Source organism: Nakaseomyces glabratus, chromosome J (assembly GCF_010111755.1).
Source record: "Nakaseomyces glabratus chromosome J, complete sequence".
Classification (NCBI taxonomy): domain Eukaryota; kingdom Fungi; phylum Ascomycota; class Saccharomycetes; order Saccharomycetales; family Saccharomycetaceae; genus Nakaseomyces; species Nakaseomyces glabratus.
In genome coordinates, this window is record NC_088960.1 from 246,562 (window position 1) to 261,308 (window position 14,747).

Below are 14,747 nucleotides of genomic sequence, written 5' to 3' on the forward strand. Positions count from 1 at the left end.
GTAATTACACTTAAATTGCTTCCCAATTTCTTGTTTTCTTAACGCACAATGCTAGTACCAGAAAAAGAAAAAAAAGGCCGATTAGAACAGGCGTTAATGTGCCGAACATGGGGAGACTCATTTTCCAGCATATCACTTGCATGGTGTTATAAAACAGCATGCTTACAAACTACTGCAACAACCTTAATTACACTAAGCGCTATATTTAAATTTACACTCCAAAGTTATTGCCCCCTCGCTACCTTTCAACGCCAGATTATAGAAGAATAGCAGCCTGGTTTTCCACCCCTTTTGTATTACTTTATACATCAAGACAAATACTTGTTATTAATGGTCAGTTTTGATTCAGTCAGTTCTTCCGAGCACTCCTTGGTTGCCTTGCGAAACAGGATAGTCGGCGATGCTACAGCTAAACTTGATGTTTATTTGGGCCAAAATAGTACGATATTCAAGGAGCTGACATCTATAAGTGCCAGCGATGATATTGATCTACAACATTTAAAGTTAGACATATTATTGATTTTGTTGAATGTGGACAAAAATACAATTGAATCCTTAGGGGAAAGCTATAATGATGTTGTTGTAAGTGTTCTACAGGATATTGAACTACCTAAGACATTTCTTACAAACAATACTTCAATCAACAGAAAATATATCAAACTGATTAACATGAGCAAAGGCTATACGGAATGCGATGAATTCCCTTTCCTCAAAGAAACAGAACAATATTTGTCTCATTTAATCGACAAGCTACTTTCTGATATAGCCAACTCAAGCGAGATAGCAAACACGATCGAATTACTCACATTACAACTACAAAATGGCAAAAATAGGTCATTTTTAATGACAAAATCACTCAAGGAGCAAATTGAGTCAATGCTGTTTAAATGTTACAGAAAATACGCAGAGCTAATTAACTACAAGTATATGATTCGCCTTAGAGTTCAAAAAGATAAGAAGAATAACAAATATAAACCGCTCAGCAATAAAGGTTTGAACTCTTGCATTTCATTACCGAATTCGATCACCATATCAAATCAACAAGACGAAAAGCTCCTCTATTTATGCTTGGTACTTTACACTTGGAGTCATAAAATAAATCAAACTGCATCACTTTGGGAAAGCAGCGAATTTCAATTTTTTATTTCCAGTTTTCTAAAAGGGGAGAATATACAACTAAAGTGTGCTGCGTTGGAGTTTTTAATAGCTCCCTATCTGAATACTGAAAACACTTGGAAAAAGAGAAAGATCATTATAAAATACCTCCCATATTTAGTCGATCTCCTCAATTATCAACCCCTACCAAAGTGGTTTGACATTTTTGAGACTTTAACAGATTTAATTGAATTATACAACAGGCACGAGCCCATGAACAATCCCATTATTATGTTTTTGTCAAAATCAAATATGCTATACGGGATTTTGGGGGTATTTTTTGAATGTATGTCATTAAAAACACAAAATAATGCTTCTATCAAAACATTGACTAAATGCGTTAAATTTTGTGCTGCGTTTGCTGCTAACGATGAAAAATATAGGGCCCTTCTATTGGAACATAAGTTTCTGTTGAATAACCTAGAGTTTGGATTAGAACTTCACCTTAGTTTACTTAATGAATTTATTGAATTTTTCAATACCTTTAAAAATGGAAATTTGATTTCTAGTACTGAACCTTTCCCATGTTTATATGATTCGGAACTTTGTTTTGAATGGTTATCTTTACTAAAGTCATTTTCAAGAAGCGTGACAGCGTTACGTACTTCTCTGAAAAGAAACAAATTACCAGAGTTGCTGCTAAGACTTTTGAGAAAAATACATCGTATTACAAAAGAATGTTTTGAGGTGGGCCCTGAATTCTTAGGCGCTGAATTAAAAGTAATGGGACAAACACTAGGTACGATCTGCAATTTTGTTGTAGAATTTTCCAATCTCCAGCCATACCTAGTAAAGAACGGCATAATTGAAATTATACAAGATCTGCTCAGTGATCCACTATTAAACGACAGTATCGAGTGGAATTTACAAAGCAGGAAGAATGCGTTACAGGGTTGCAACACAGAGGATGTTAAGACTAATTCGTTATGGGTATTGCGTCACTTAATGTATAATTGTCAAAATGAAGAAAAGCTAGAATTACTCGCGAAGATTCCAATGGAAACTATTCTGGAGTTTGTTAATGATCCTAGCTGGCCAGTGCAGGCACAAGCTTTCCAATTAATCAGAAATCTGACGTCGAATTCTAGAAAAGTGGTGAATATTTTACTGGAGAACTTTAAAGAAGTTGAATACAATCTTGACCCAGTAACAGGCAAAACCAAAGCAATTGGTAACACTTATCTGTTTGAGTTCCTTGTACATAAAATGACCAAATTAGATCCCCGTGATCCACCACAAAAGAAAACCCTAGAAGGGATTTTATATATAATAGTTAACCTAGCTGCTGTGAATGAAAACAAAAAACAACTCGTTGTGGAACAAGATGAAATATTAGAAATATTAAGTGAAATATTAGCAGCTTCTGCACAAAACCCAACAAGATATGGAAACGATAGTGACTTGAAACTTGCATCACTTTGGGTACTAAATAACTTACTATGGAATTCTGAATCAGCAAACCATTCCCAATTTGGTTTGGATGGATACCCACCAACGTCAAGAGACAGCAGTTCAGCACCAATAGATTACTCCGAACCGCCATCAGGTAGAGTGTCCAGAAATGAAATACATGGCATTACAAGCAACACCGATCATAACTCAGCTATTGATGAGGATATTGATGACAGTAGCGCTCTTCAAGACAATGAAGAACGGAACGACGAGTTTGTGAGACATATCCCAGAGGGTAGATCTCAGAATAATAATTCCACTGTTTTAAGATGCAAGAAATTGGTTGATCTAGGTATACATGAACTGGTGAAAAAGAATATTTTTGACGATTCACTTTCAGTAAGAGAGAAAGCAAGAACACTTTCCTTTCATATGGACTTACTTTTACGTGATAGCAACAGTAGCTGAATTCAAAAAGCATGCGGAGGCTATCTAAGAAAACAAAGAAAAATTGGTAACTAAATGAACTATTTTCACGAAGTTAATGAAATTTGTATAAAATCAACATATTCGTAAAGTTGGAGAATGATGATTCATGATCAGGATTATGTTGTTACGATTACGCAAGAAATAAGCAATCGCCTTACTGGACACTCTTCTGGCAATACAATCCGCAACGACATACTCAGTTAAGCAGAGAATGAATATCTGATTTACTAATAGACACAGTTATGTTAAATAGTTTTTGAAATGATTGATTAAATTTATATTCTAAACACCATAGTTACAAAATGACAGAGAAAACCAAAATTACGTAACTTAATCTTGAGTCTTTTGAGAACCACGTAGCAAACCAGTTCTTCTGGCAGCAATCAAACCAGCCTTTTGACCAGAAACAGCACCTCTAGAAATGGTAGAAGCCTTACCAATATGTTGATGGTTACCACCACCGTGAGGGTGATCAACAGGGTTCATGGCAACACCACGGGTCTTTGGCCAAGAGTTTCTCTTCAACTTGTACTTGTGGAAAGCACGACCAGCCTTCAACAATGGCTTGTCAGTTCTACCACCACCAGCAATAACACCGATGACACCTCTAGCGTCAGAAGAGATGATCTTCTTAGCACCAGAAGGAAGTCTAACTCTGGTCTTGTTTTCATCTGGGTTGTGACCAATGATGATAACGTAGTTACCAGAAGCTCTAGCCAAAGCACCTCTGTCACCTGGCTTTTCTTCAACGTTGGAAACAATAGTACCTTCTGGAACGGAACCCAATGGCAAGACGTTACCGACGTTCAAAGAGGCCTTCTTACCGGCGTAGATGAATTGACCAGTGTGAACACCTTCGTTAGCGATGAAGATTTCTTCACGCAACTTGTACTTGTATGGGTCACGGAAGACAACCTTAGCCAATGGGGCACCTCTACCGGCGTCGTGGACGATTTGCTTGACGACACCACGGATGTAACCGTGACGTTCAGCGTAGTCCAAGGTTCTCAACTTGGCAGCACCTTGTCTCAATCTGGTGTGAGAGGTGAAGATAGAACCAGCACCCTTTCTTTGGTTACGAATAACTCTACCTGTAAATAATAATCATAATATATTTTTTTCTCTCCTTTAAAAATTCCTCTAAAGGTCTGCAATTTGTACATCATTAGTTCACATAGCCATCCTAATTAACATTAGCATCTTCTAAAAACAAAAGTTCTCCCAGTATATGGTCAGGTGTTAGGAGACTTGATAACCACATGAATTGTAATACAAATTTTCAATCGAAAAAAATATATGTTAAAGACATACTGTTAGTAAAGTTGATCTCTTGAATAATTTTCATTTCTATTAATGCTAATCACTGCCAAAGACTTATGTATCACTCCATCGCATTCAAGCTTAATTCTCAAATATCAATTCCCATAAAGTATTCTGATCTATTTCTTTCAACAATAGGTGATATCCCACCAACATATCCTATATTGTTTACGCCAAAGGTATCTGATCGTTTCATGTTCTCATACTTCCAAGTTGTGTATTTTCGCTTGATATCCTATCGTTAATCCAGTTTCATAGCTCGGCAGCGTTTACGCCATATTCATTGTTTGCATTTCGCACTCTAGTTTTCACATACCCATTGTTCCTTGTTCTTGTTTGGTTTTCTTGTCCTCCTGAGAAAAAGAGAATACACAGAACCAATATTTATATATACTCGATGGCTACACTATTAATATTTAGCTATACTTTAGTCAATGAGAAGTTTGACAATTTTGCACTTTCCTTGCGCTACACTGGGCACTACCGACCCGAGGATGCCCATTCCGCAGTTTTGGCAAAAAGTGACGAAACCGAATTTTGCCAATGCGGGCACTGAGGTTCCGCAACTGCTAGGCAGGAGGATTTGCTTGTCCCATCAAGCCCCCCCTCCCGGTAGTAACATGCTCCTGCCTGGATGTCGAGTACCATCTGCCTAGCAGGGCCCCTCTGGGAGGAGCTGCTCTGTCTACCCATGCCTAAGCCAAGAACTACACTTGGCAGCCCGGTTGTTTCGCTCCTTTGGGAAGAACATTGCTGAACCAGGATGGCACTACCCGCTACAGCGGTGGCACTGTAGTGGCTGTGTGGGCAAAAGGGAGGGCTCCAGCCTAGTTTCAACTCTCGCCAGGGAGAGGCAGAGAGACAAGGAGAGCAATTTGGCAGTCCAGCCATCGCAAACATCCCTTGCAAGGTGAGCGAGAGGTTAGCTATCTCCAAGAGATAGCCCTGCGCAGTGTACATCGTGCGTACACTCCATTCTTGCTCCCGGCAACCCACTTCCTTATCAGGAAATTTTAGTTGCGATCACTTCCTGGGCTCAATTGACAAAAATGACTAAAAACGCAAAAGTAACTAAAAATTCCCAAAAACACTATCAGATTTCTTGGGTGTACGGATGTAGCAGTCACAAAACAACAAACTACTTTTCTCATGTGATATTAACGTACAATGTGTTATGTATGTGGTATGTAGCACTATACAACTCACACTGGTAAGCTATTGTGATGTAGAAAATTGTGATGATGTAGTAGGTATGCAATTATATTACATGCTTCTTTACAATATATATGACCTACTTATGCCCTTTATAATATGCAGCTGAGAAGAATGGTTATGAATTACCTTCTGCGCTTGCTCTTGCCAGAGCCGTTTATGCGAGCAATGTCTTCTGAGGAGATAACCAGACCGTTTCTTGTGGATCTACCAACTGACTGCACTTTAAGACCACGGGTTCTTTTCTTGCTCTTTTCTAGGTCCTTGGACTTGATACTGCTACCTATTCTTCTCTCTATATCTTTAACATATGTGGACTCTATCTTTCTGAAATTACCACTCTTGACCTTAGATAAAACGATACCGGCATCTGCGGCTTCTTCCTCGTATTTCTTTATCCTTTTTACGTGCTTGTCTATCATACCTTTCCTCACATGCATGGGTACTTTCTCCAATTTGGAGATCTTTCTACCATCACCGTTGACCTTCGATATGTTTTGTAACCTCATCTCCAGTGTCCTGGCCCTGGCTTTCCCCATCACTTCGTCATCCTGATATGAGACCGTGGTGTCCTTCAACCCGTCCAATGTCAGAGACGCACCGCTGGTAGCACTGTTAAACGCACTTAGTAAATGCGACTCCTTCAAAAATCGTTGAAGCTCTATATCGTTTTGCAAGTTCTCCATCTCCATGTCCTCACCTTCATCATCTCCTGGTTTAGTTTCAGTGCCCTCGCTCTCGAGAAGCTTCCGGTTCTTGTTTAAGGTCTTACCGCTTCTAAGCAATTTTTGCTCTTTTTTGCTAGGCGGTACGTAAGTGTCATTGGCCCCAGAGAATTTAATTACTTTAGGCTGTCTTATGTCTGCAGATTTGCTCACTGACTTATCTTCAACATCATCTTCTTCATCAAACCCACGGAATTGTTCCTCATCCTGCTCGCTCTCATCACTGCCCTCTTTGTCAGATAAGTCGGAATCACCACTAAAAGAGTCTACGTCACTAGATCCACTATCATCTCCCTCCTTGGTCTTGTCTTCATACCCCATAGACTCCAATGAGCCAAATTGTGCTTCAAAGGCTTGCCTTTGAAGCTCAAGCATTTTAAGGTACTCTGCATCGGTTTCACCCATACTTGATTTTTTTGTTCGTTCAAGTTAATGCAATATAATATATACCACTTATGTGACGGACTATTTAACAAATGGACCTCTAGTAGTCTCTCAACTAGTATGCTTTCTGTATAGCTCATCGCATCGCTTCAATTTTTAAATTTCATTTTGTCAAAATTGCACTTTTTCACAACAATTAAATCAGCTTCTGCGATGTTTTCTAAGCAAAACTATAGATCATTACGGTGACAAACACTCTGAAAAACTAACAACTTGAAGCTCATCGAGTAGTGGCAGTGATAATTATACAACACAGTTAAGAATTATGAGTTGTCGACATGTTGTCATGCTCTATTCTTGTTCTCACAATTGTGTGGATTGAAACTTCAAAATAACTGTAATTGAGTGATTAAGATGACCAAATTTGTTGGATGCATTGATTTGCATGATGGACAGGTGAAACAGATTGTAGGAGGGACGCTAAAGGACAACGATGACTCATTAGAGACTAACTTTGTTTCGAAGTATCCGCCATCATACTACGCTCAACTGTATTTGGAGAATAGAATTGAGGGCTGCCACGTTATCAAGTTGGGACCAAACAACGATGCAGCAGCTATGGAGGCTCTCAATGCTGCTCCAGGGTTTTTACAAGTTGGCGGTGGAATTAACGATGAGAACTGCTTGCAATGGCTAGAGAAGGCAAGCAAGATTATTGTAACAAGTTGGCTTTTCACTAAAGAGGGCACTTTTCTAATGGATAGGCTACAGTTATTAAGCAACAAGTGTGGACCTGATAGAATTGTTGTTGATTTGAGCTGTAGAAGGACACCAGATAGCAAATGGGTTGTCGCTATGAATAAATGGCAGACTTTGACCACATTGGAGCTAAATAAGGAAACATTTACCGAGCTTAGTAAATATACAGATGAATTTCTAATTCATGCTGCTGATGTGGAAGGACTGTGTAAAGGTATTGAAACAGATTTGGTAACAAAACTTTACGAATGGACTAAGGACATTAACAAAGAAGTGAAGATTGTTTATGCAGGGGGCGCAAAGAGTATTTCTGACCTAGAATTAGTTGATAAATTGAGTAATGGTACTGTAGATCTGACGTATGGTAGCTCCTTAGATATCTTTGGTGGGAAGTTGGTCAGATTTCAAGATTGTTGCGAATGGAACTCGAAGCATAATTAAGATCAATTATAAAATGTACAACGCGCTGGATAACAAATCACCAATCATTATCCTTGATGAAACATATTAATTGCATGCCATGAAACCTGTTGTATATAGATTTATTTAAATATGAATATACTACCGTTTATCTTTAGAATACAACTTGATCGAAAAAAAAAGGCTAATAACGAGAAAACTTGACGATATTTACTTAGGTCTCGTTTACCATGCACTTCCGTAAGTATCACTGGATCTTCCATTGTCGCCATAAGGTCCATCATGACCATTCATCATCATAGCATCGCCATCTTCTTCTATTCCATTGCCTTTAGCATCACCAGTGGCAAAGTTAACCTTCTCTTGATCCATTTGATTCAAAGCCAGCATAATAGATGCCACTTTCTTCTGTAGAGTATCGATACCTCTTAAAACAACTTGGTCTACTGCAATTGAACCAACTGCTTCAACATTCATGTAGAAGGTATCAGCCTTCGCCTTATAGTCAAATGGTTCATCATCGTTTGGTGGGTCTTCGTATTCACAGTTTTTAGATTGAGGCCATTCCTTTCTTATATCCTCTTCGTACCAGTAATCTGTATGTTGTAGTTTATTCCATGGGTCATATTCAAACTCTATAGCAGCAGCAGGTCCCCACTTCGCGTGTTCCTTTGCTATACCTTTCTTTGCTATGCATGTTAGTTTCAGTTCCTGACCTTTTCTCAACTTACATATCAGAACACCATTTCCTTCTTTATCCTGTATTATTGGGTGACCAATATTTCTGCCCATTAGATTAGACACAATCAACAGGTCTTTTGCGTAAACATTAGTTGTACTTTCACTTTCACCAACTGCTTGTAACGTTAGAACGACCGAACACTTGTCACAATGATCTTCACAGAAACAGTCACGACTGTACTCCAGTTGCTCAATGTCTGTACTCTGCAAAGGTATTAAACCCAATCTATGTGCCAAAAATTCATCTGCCAGAACAGTGGTGTTTGTCTCGACCTCAACAGAATCTATAGCTAAAGTAGGAATTTCCGCGATCATCACCCTACGTAGAGAATTTGCTAATGCTAAATCAACATTCGACAATATGAAATCAACATTATCACGGGTGGCTTCTCTAATCTTCACTTGAGGACCTTCTTCACTCATTTTCTGTATATTTTTGTTTGCTTCGCTTGCTTTCCAGATGCTAATTAGAATTACAACAGTGCCGACGTATCAAAATGCAAGCACACAGCTAAAATTTAACAATGATCCACAGGCGCTTATGCTATCAAATCCCAGCAGTTAGTGGAATAAAGACGCTATTGTTCGCTAGTGTTGACTGCCTTATATGACTTTCACGTAATTTCAACTCAATATTTTGTCAAATTTCAGCTTTGCTCACCAAGAATTTTTCAGTTACGTATCTTATGATAGATATAGCAGTTTATGATGAATGCAAATGTCTGCAATAACAACAAGTGTGAATTAGTTGATTAATTGTCTAGTTCTGAGACTTGATATAAAGATATTGTATTAGTGACTGTTTTAATTGGTCTATGCTTACATAACATAAATAGAAAAATAATAATAATAGAAGACAAGATAAAAAAAAAACAAAACAAAACGAATAGCTGTAATATTTACAGGAAACGGCATATACCATTGCATTGTTGACAGAAATTATTAATTTCAAGCCTTCAATTGATGCAACTAATATATCTAAAAATGCCGAATGCATGAGAGGAGAAAAACAAAGTTAGTATACTAACAGAAAGTACACTAGACATACAAGAAGTCCGTGTACGCTCAGTGAACCTATTCTTCCTTCCCCTCTAAAATTAATAAAAGAGTTGTTTTTATATTCAATGGGTCTATCATTTATTATATGATCAGTTGAAAGGTCTGGAGCTACCACGAATGAACTCTAGGATCTTCCAGCCTTCAGTTTCATCATCATCGATTTGTTCTGGGTCTCTGGTGAAAACCATCGCATAAGAAGACATCAAAATATTGGATTCATCACCAGCTGCAATTTCACCAGTTTTAGCCTTCCTGTACAAGTGAATTTCTTGAGCTCTGCAACCCACAACAAGAACAGGAATATCTTGTGGTTGCAATAGCTTTGCACTGACAACTTCCACACCTCTGATATCTAAAATTTTACCATCGGAGAAAAGCTCTTGCTTCTTGAAAATCTTCTGCTGGGCGTTGTAAACGTTAAATGGGGCCTCACTGAACCACTTCTTCAACACTTTTTCATCACCTTTGACATAGGCTTCAAGAACTTCTGGCACAATATAGTCTCTCAAGTGTTTTGTAAAGCCGATATTGGTGAATGTTGGGTCAACCATCTTGAATTGCTTGTAAACACGAGCGGATTCAGTTTCTGCAAAGAAACCGCCAATCTTACCGGTGATCTTTCTCAAGAAAACAATCAATGGGTTTTCACTTTCATCCCATAGGCTAACCTTAACACTCTTCAAAGTACGACCGACTGGCGTCTTCTCTTTGAAATCCTCGATTTTCTTGCCCAATGATTCCTTAGCTTCAATATCTGTAGCAACCAATGCAGATCCCGCTTCATCATTGCTCTTTACAGCACGAACTCTTTTACCCGAGGCTAGATCTTTCTCACGCTTCAACCTTCTCTGTTCTTTAGTAATGAAACCACCGTAACTGGAACTGTCACCATCATCGATGACCTCGCTGACATCCTTGTATATCTTTGTCTGTCTGACAGGCTCGAAGCTCTCGTCCAGTTTCTTGGCGGTCTTAGATGCGACAACTCTTGTAGTCTTTGCAATGTCGGAATCCCAGGCTTTAGTCGCCAGCTCCTCCACCGTTTCACCCGTCTTCTGCAAAGTTTTGCCGACAATGGTTTGACTGCCCTTCGACGCTTTCAAGTACGCCTCACGAGCTTTCTTGTATGCTTCAGACTCACCAAGTCTACCAGAGGCATCCTGTAAAGTCTTGATATTGTCCTGCAACTCCTGCGACTTCTCCCACTCTTTCTTAAATGTCTCTCTGAAGATCTGCAGAGGTGACCTTGGGTTACTCAGAAGAACCGAGCGGGTCCCAAAACATCTGCGAGCCACCAGCACCCCACTTGTCGAACGTACACTGATCATAGTTTGTTTTTACTACAAATAATCCTAACCACTTTGACTAGGCTGGGATAGTATCACACAGTCTGGTAGTAACTGGTCTCTTTCTGTTCTGTTTTATCTCTCTTAGTATCAAAATGATTCATTTTTCCAAGTTTCTTCCTCTCAAACTCCCAACGGTTCGGTTTTTCCTCTTTTCACAAAAGTGACATCTCACGTTGGTGCAATAGCCAACGCTCACTGAGCTGCCCATCAAGGCCATAAAACTCAAACAAGGACCACACAATAGACCTTAGAGATAATCTCATCCTCCCGCTCATCTTCAATTTTAATCACCATCAAGTACTAAACCCACAAAAGCGCCCTTTTGAGCTTGAAACACAACACCTTTTTGTAGCCCTTACATAGGGCACGTAAACTCCCACCAACAAACTCACCACAAACTCCCCATGCCACAGCCAAGGAATAGCCTGCCATCAGAAAAGTAGAACCGCTGTTATACAGTTCTGAATACTCTTGAAACCGGCGAACCGCCGAAATCCAACTTTTTAAACCCAAACTTCAACATGGCCGGGTAAACTTACGTTTTCAAGTTTCCCCCAGATGTCCTCTTCTCTTGGCATACCACCTTTCAGCGTTAAATTTAGCAGTATTGTTTAGTGTAATAGATCTTGGACTCGCTAGTAGCACCAAGAACAGGTGGTTTATACTTGAAGAGGAGGAGTGTACCAGCGTTAGTGTGTGAGTGAAACTCGGTGTCTTTCTGGGCTAGTAGATTTTTTTGTGGGGAGGGCTAGCCGCATGGTTGTAAGGTTTGAATAGCTGGTTTTTGGAATAGTATGTCGCGGAGGAGGGCATTTCAAGGCGGTATAATGCCTGTGGACACTCTTTCCTCATCGCCTGTTGCGGAGACGCAGGAGAGGCGGCCGGTGTCCCCGGTACGGTATAGGAGGAAGCGTGATCCGAAGGTCATCGCGGAGTTAAATCAGAAAGGCCATGAGATATTCAGTATAGGTGATGAAGATGGTTTACCAATGAGACACAAGGAGAAAGATGTACAGCGTGGTGAAGGTGAGGAAAGATCATCAAATAGGCCGACTTCAACATCAGATGGCAATTATGAGAGTCTTCGATACGTGGTAGTTGGGAAAATGAAGCTGATAACGCTTGATCAGAAGGAGGTGGATGTGGAGGAAGCTGTGCTAGAGTTCAGTAACAAGAAAGGTGAACTTAACCCTTCTATGAAGATTAGGCCTACAGACAGTAGAAGCAAAGTGAAAGATTTCAAAATCAAGATACTCCGAGATTGTTCTAAGATATGGTTCACAGAAAGGGTAGCAAAAGTGGGTATATTTCTGAAAGAGAAATTGGATGTTCCCATCGTTGATGGTAGCAATGAGGTTTTGCCTATTATCTGCATTGTCTGGGTTAGATCACTTCAGGATTCAACAATATTTCTCCGACTATCACGAATTCAGATAGTGCTTCATGAATTAGCCAAAAGTAGAAAAACACTACATACTACACTAACAGTACTCACGAATCTAACCGAACTTGAATTACAAAGATGCATAAAATCCAATATGATCACAGAACTTCAAAAATTGTCAAGGGCTAAAAGAAGACTAATTTCTTCTTCATCAGACGGTATTAACGACCAGGATGATGTACCGAACAAGGGTGTATCAAACACAAACAATGTATCACGTAAAAATGGGATCAGATCTCTGATTTCTAAGGCCAGTAAGGCCGCATATAATACGGGGAATGGTAAGTCAATACGAATACCTTTTAGCGTTAATGGCGCAAATAATCGCAAGATTTCTTCTACAAGTCAATCAGTAGACCCTATACCTTCTTCAAATTTTTACTCGAGCAGTAGCCCAAGTGGAAATACACGATCTAATTCGCTCAATAAGCGTGCAAATGAGCATAAACTCTCTGATCATTTACTGTCAAATGTTAAAAGGACTAGAAAGAGTATGATTAATGGGTCTAATAACAGTATCAAAGATCCAATGTCGATCGATGACGAAGAAATCGCTTTTGATGAGGACAAAAGCAATGCGGAAGACGAATTGTTTTACGAAACTCCAAAAATATTTGAACCAAATCTCGTGTATAAATTTACCGATGGTTCTTATTACACTATTACTAATCAGGATTTTAAATGTCTCTATAATAAAGACTGGATTAACGATAGTATTCTCGATTTTTTCACTAAATATTTCATTGAATCAGCTATAACAAACAATAAGGTGCGGAAAGAGGATGTACATATCATGTCATCTTTCTTTTATACAAAATTAACTAGTACTGAAGAAGAAGTATACTCAAATGTAAAGAAATGGGTCAATAATACGGATTTATTCAAGACAAAATATGTCGTTATTCCTATTAATAATAATTTTCACTGGTTTGGATGCATTATAACTAATTTAGATTCTTTCTTCATATATTACAATGAGAACAAAATGTCTAAGAATTCCAAGAATTTAGCAAACATGGATAGAGAAGAAGATGATATTACAGTTAGTCCACCAATAATTACGATACTCACGTTTGATTCATTAAAACAAACGCATAGCAGAGAAATTGATCCGATAAAAGAATTCCTAATTGGGTATGCTAAGGACAAGTACCAACTAGATATTGATAAAAGCCTTATAAAAATGAAAACATGTGCTGTACCACAACAGGCAAACTTTAGTGATTGTGGTGTCCATGTGATTTTCAATATAAAAGGATTTTTTGAAAATCCTCATCAAACGGTAGAACTTTGGTATTCTAAAAAAATGAAGAATAAGCATGATATGCGCTATATTAACGAGTATTTTAATAAATCTGGAAGGAATAACTCCAGAAAATTTCTCAGAGATATTCTTTTATCATTACAGAAGCAACAGGTGCTTCATAATGCTGGTATAGAAGCCAATGGACAAGCATTATCTAATGTAGATGAAGATGAGGATATTGAAATAATTGAAGATTTATATGATGCCAAAGACAGTAAACTGGCCCCCATAGATGTAAAAAAAAATGTCAATGATATAGATATTGGTAGGCAATCTTTATCTTCTCGCGTTGGTCTGCAATCAGAGCCGCCTTCGCCTACTCCAGAATTTCAAGAAGATCAATCAATTCCCAGTTCTTCAATCATGAACGTTAATTCGAAGGCCGAAGAACAAGGCCATATTATATCTAACTTATCACGGTCCTCACACATACTTGCCTCTTATAAGGATAGTGAGTCCAATCAGGTCTACACATCTCCGTACTTTGGGAAATCAATTTTGAAAGATAGAGTAGACAACTATACTGCATCGACTGAAAATGCTCATTCTAATTCTACATATTCAAATGGACATGAAAAATCAAATGCTAATAATTCTGGTTCTCCTACTATGGACATAGGCGTAGGCGAAAATTCAGAAATTAGTGCCGATGACTTTTCTGAACGATATAACGAAAGTGACGTAAATTTAATACCCGAAGGAGTAGCACCTAAATCAGAGCAAGACGAGGATGCTCTTGATCTGATTAGGGATAGCTTAGCAAGGGAATTAAATGAAAATATCGATACTCATTAGTTACTCATTGCCAATTATCATGAATTGATAATACACTTGTCCGAATATTTTCACTTTTCCATTTAAACCATGACTGTATAACTAACATCTTAAAAACAAATAACAATGTTTTAAATGCCATTGCTAAATAGTGAAATTAAATCAAATACAAATCTATCTATAATATTTAATTACATTAACTGCTCTGAGCTATCGTA

General features: G+C 38.5%; 7 protein-coding genes across 7 annotated transcripts; 3 read left to right on the plus strand and 4 right to left on the minus strand.

Annotated features, from left to right (window-relative positions):
• Window positions 1-330: 330 nt before the first annotated feature.
• Window positions 331-3,015, plus strand: VID28 (glucose-induced degradation complex subunit VID28; the record flags this gene model as incomplete). The annotated part of the gene is made up of 1 exon (XM_447806.1): window positions 331-3,015. The coding sequence occupies one exon, from the start codon at window positions 331-333 to the stop codon at window positions 3,013-3,015; it is 2,685 nt and encodes an 894-aa protein (XP_447806.1).
• A 351-nt stretch (window positions 3,016-3,366) lies between these two features.
• RPL2B (60S ribosomal protein uL2) lies at window positions 3,367-4,676 on the minus strand (the record flags this gene model as incomplete). The annotated part of the gene is made up of 2 exons (XM_447807.1): window positions 3,367-4,127; window positions 4,673-4,676. The coding sequence occupies 2 exons, from the start codon at window positions 4,674-4,676 to the stop codon at window positions 3,367-3,369; spliced, it is 765 nt and encodes a 254-aa protein (XP_447807.1).
• Window positions 4,677-5,693: 1,017 nt separating this feature from the next.
• Window positions 5,694-6,698, minus strand: FAF1 (Faf1p; the record flags this gene model as incomplete). Its single annotated transcript, XM_447808.1, has 1 exon — window positions 5,694-6,698. The coding sequence occupies one exon, from the start codon at window positions 6,696-6,698 to the stop codon at window positions 5,694-5,696; it is 1,005 nt and encodes a 334-aa protein (XP_447808.1).
• A 393-nt stretch (window positions 6,699-7,091) lies between these two features.
• On the plus strand, window positions 7,092-7,877 carry HIS6 (1-(5-phosphoribosyl)-5- ((5-phosphoribosylamino)methylideneamino)imidazole-4-carboxamide isomerase HIS6; the record flags this gene model as incomplete). Its single annotated transcript, XM_447809.1, has 1 exon — window positions 7,092-7,877. One exon carries the CDS (start codon window positions 7,092-7,094, stop codon window positions 7,875-7,877), a length of 786 nt encoding a protein of 261 aa, XP_447809.1.
• A 204-nt stretch (window positions 7,878-8,081) lies between these two features.
• On the minus strand, window positions 8,082-9,020 carry RPB3 (DNA-directed RNA polymerase II core subunit RPB3; the record flags this gene model as incomplete). Its single annotated transcript, XM_447810.1, has 1 exon — window positions 8,082-9,020. One exon carries the CDS (start codon window positions 9,018-9,020, stop codon window positions 8,082-8,084), a length of 939 nt encoding a protein of 312 aa, XP_447810.1.
• A 725-nt stretch (window positions 9,021-9,745) lies between these two features.
• On the minus strand, window positions 9,746-10,984 carry TIM44 (protein translocase subunit TIM44; the record flags this gene model as incomplete). The annotated part of the gene is made up of 1 exon (XM_447811.1): window positions 9,746-10,984. The coding sequence occupies one exon, from the start codon at window positions 10,982-10,984 to the stop codon at window positions 9,746-9,748; it is 1,239 nt and encodes a 412-aa protein (XP_447811.1).
• Window positions 10,985-11,799: 815 nt separating this feature from the next.
• ULP2 (SUMO protease ULP2) lies at window positions 11,800-14,550 on the plus strand (the record flags this gene model as incomplete). The annotated part of the gene is made up of 1 exon (XM_447812.1): window positions 11,800-14,550. The coding sequence occupies one exon, from the start codon at window positions 11,800-11,802 to the stop codon at window positions 14,548-14,550; it is 2,751 nt and encodes a 916-aa protein (XP_447812.1).
• Window positions 14,551-14,747: the final 197 nt, after the last annotated feature.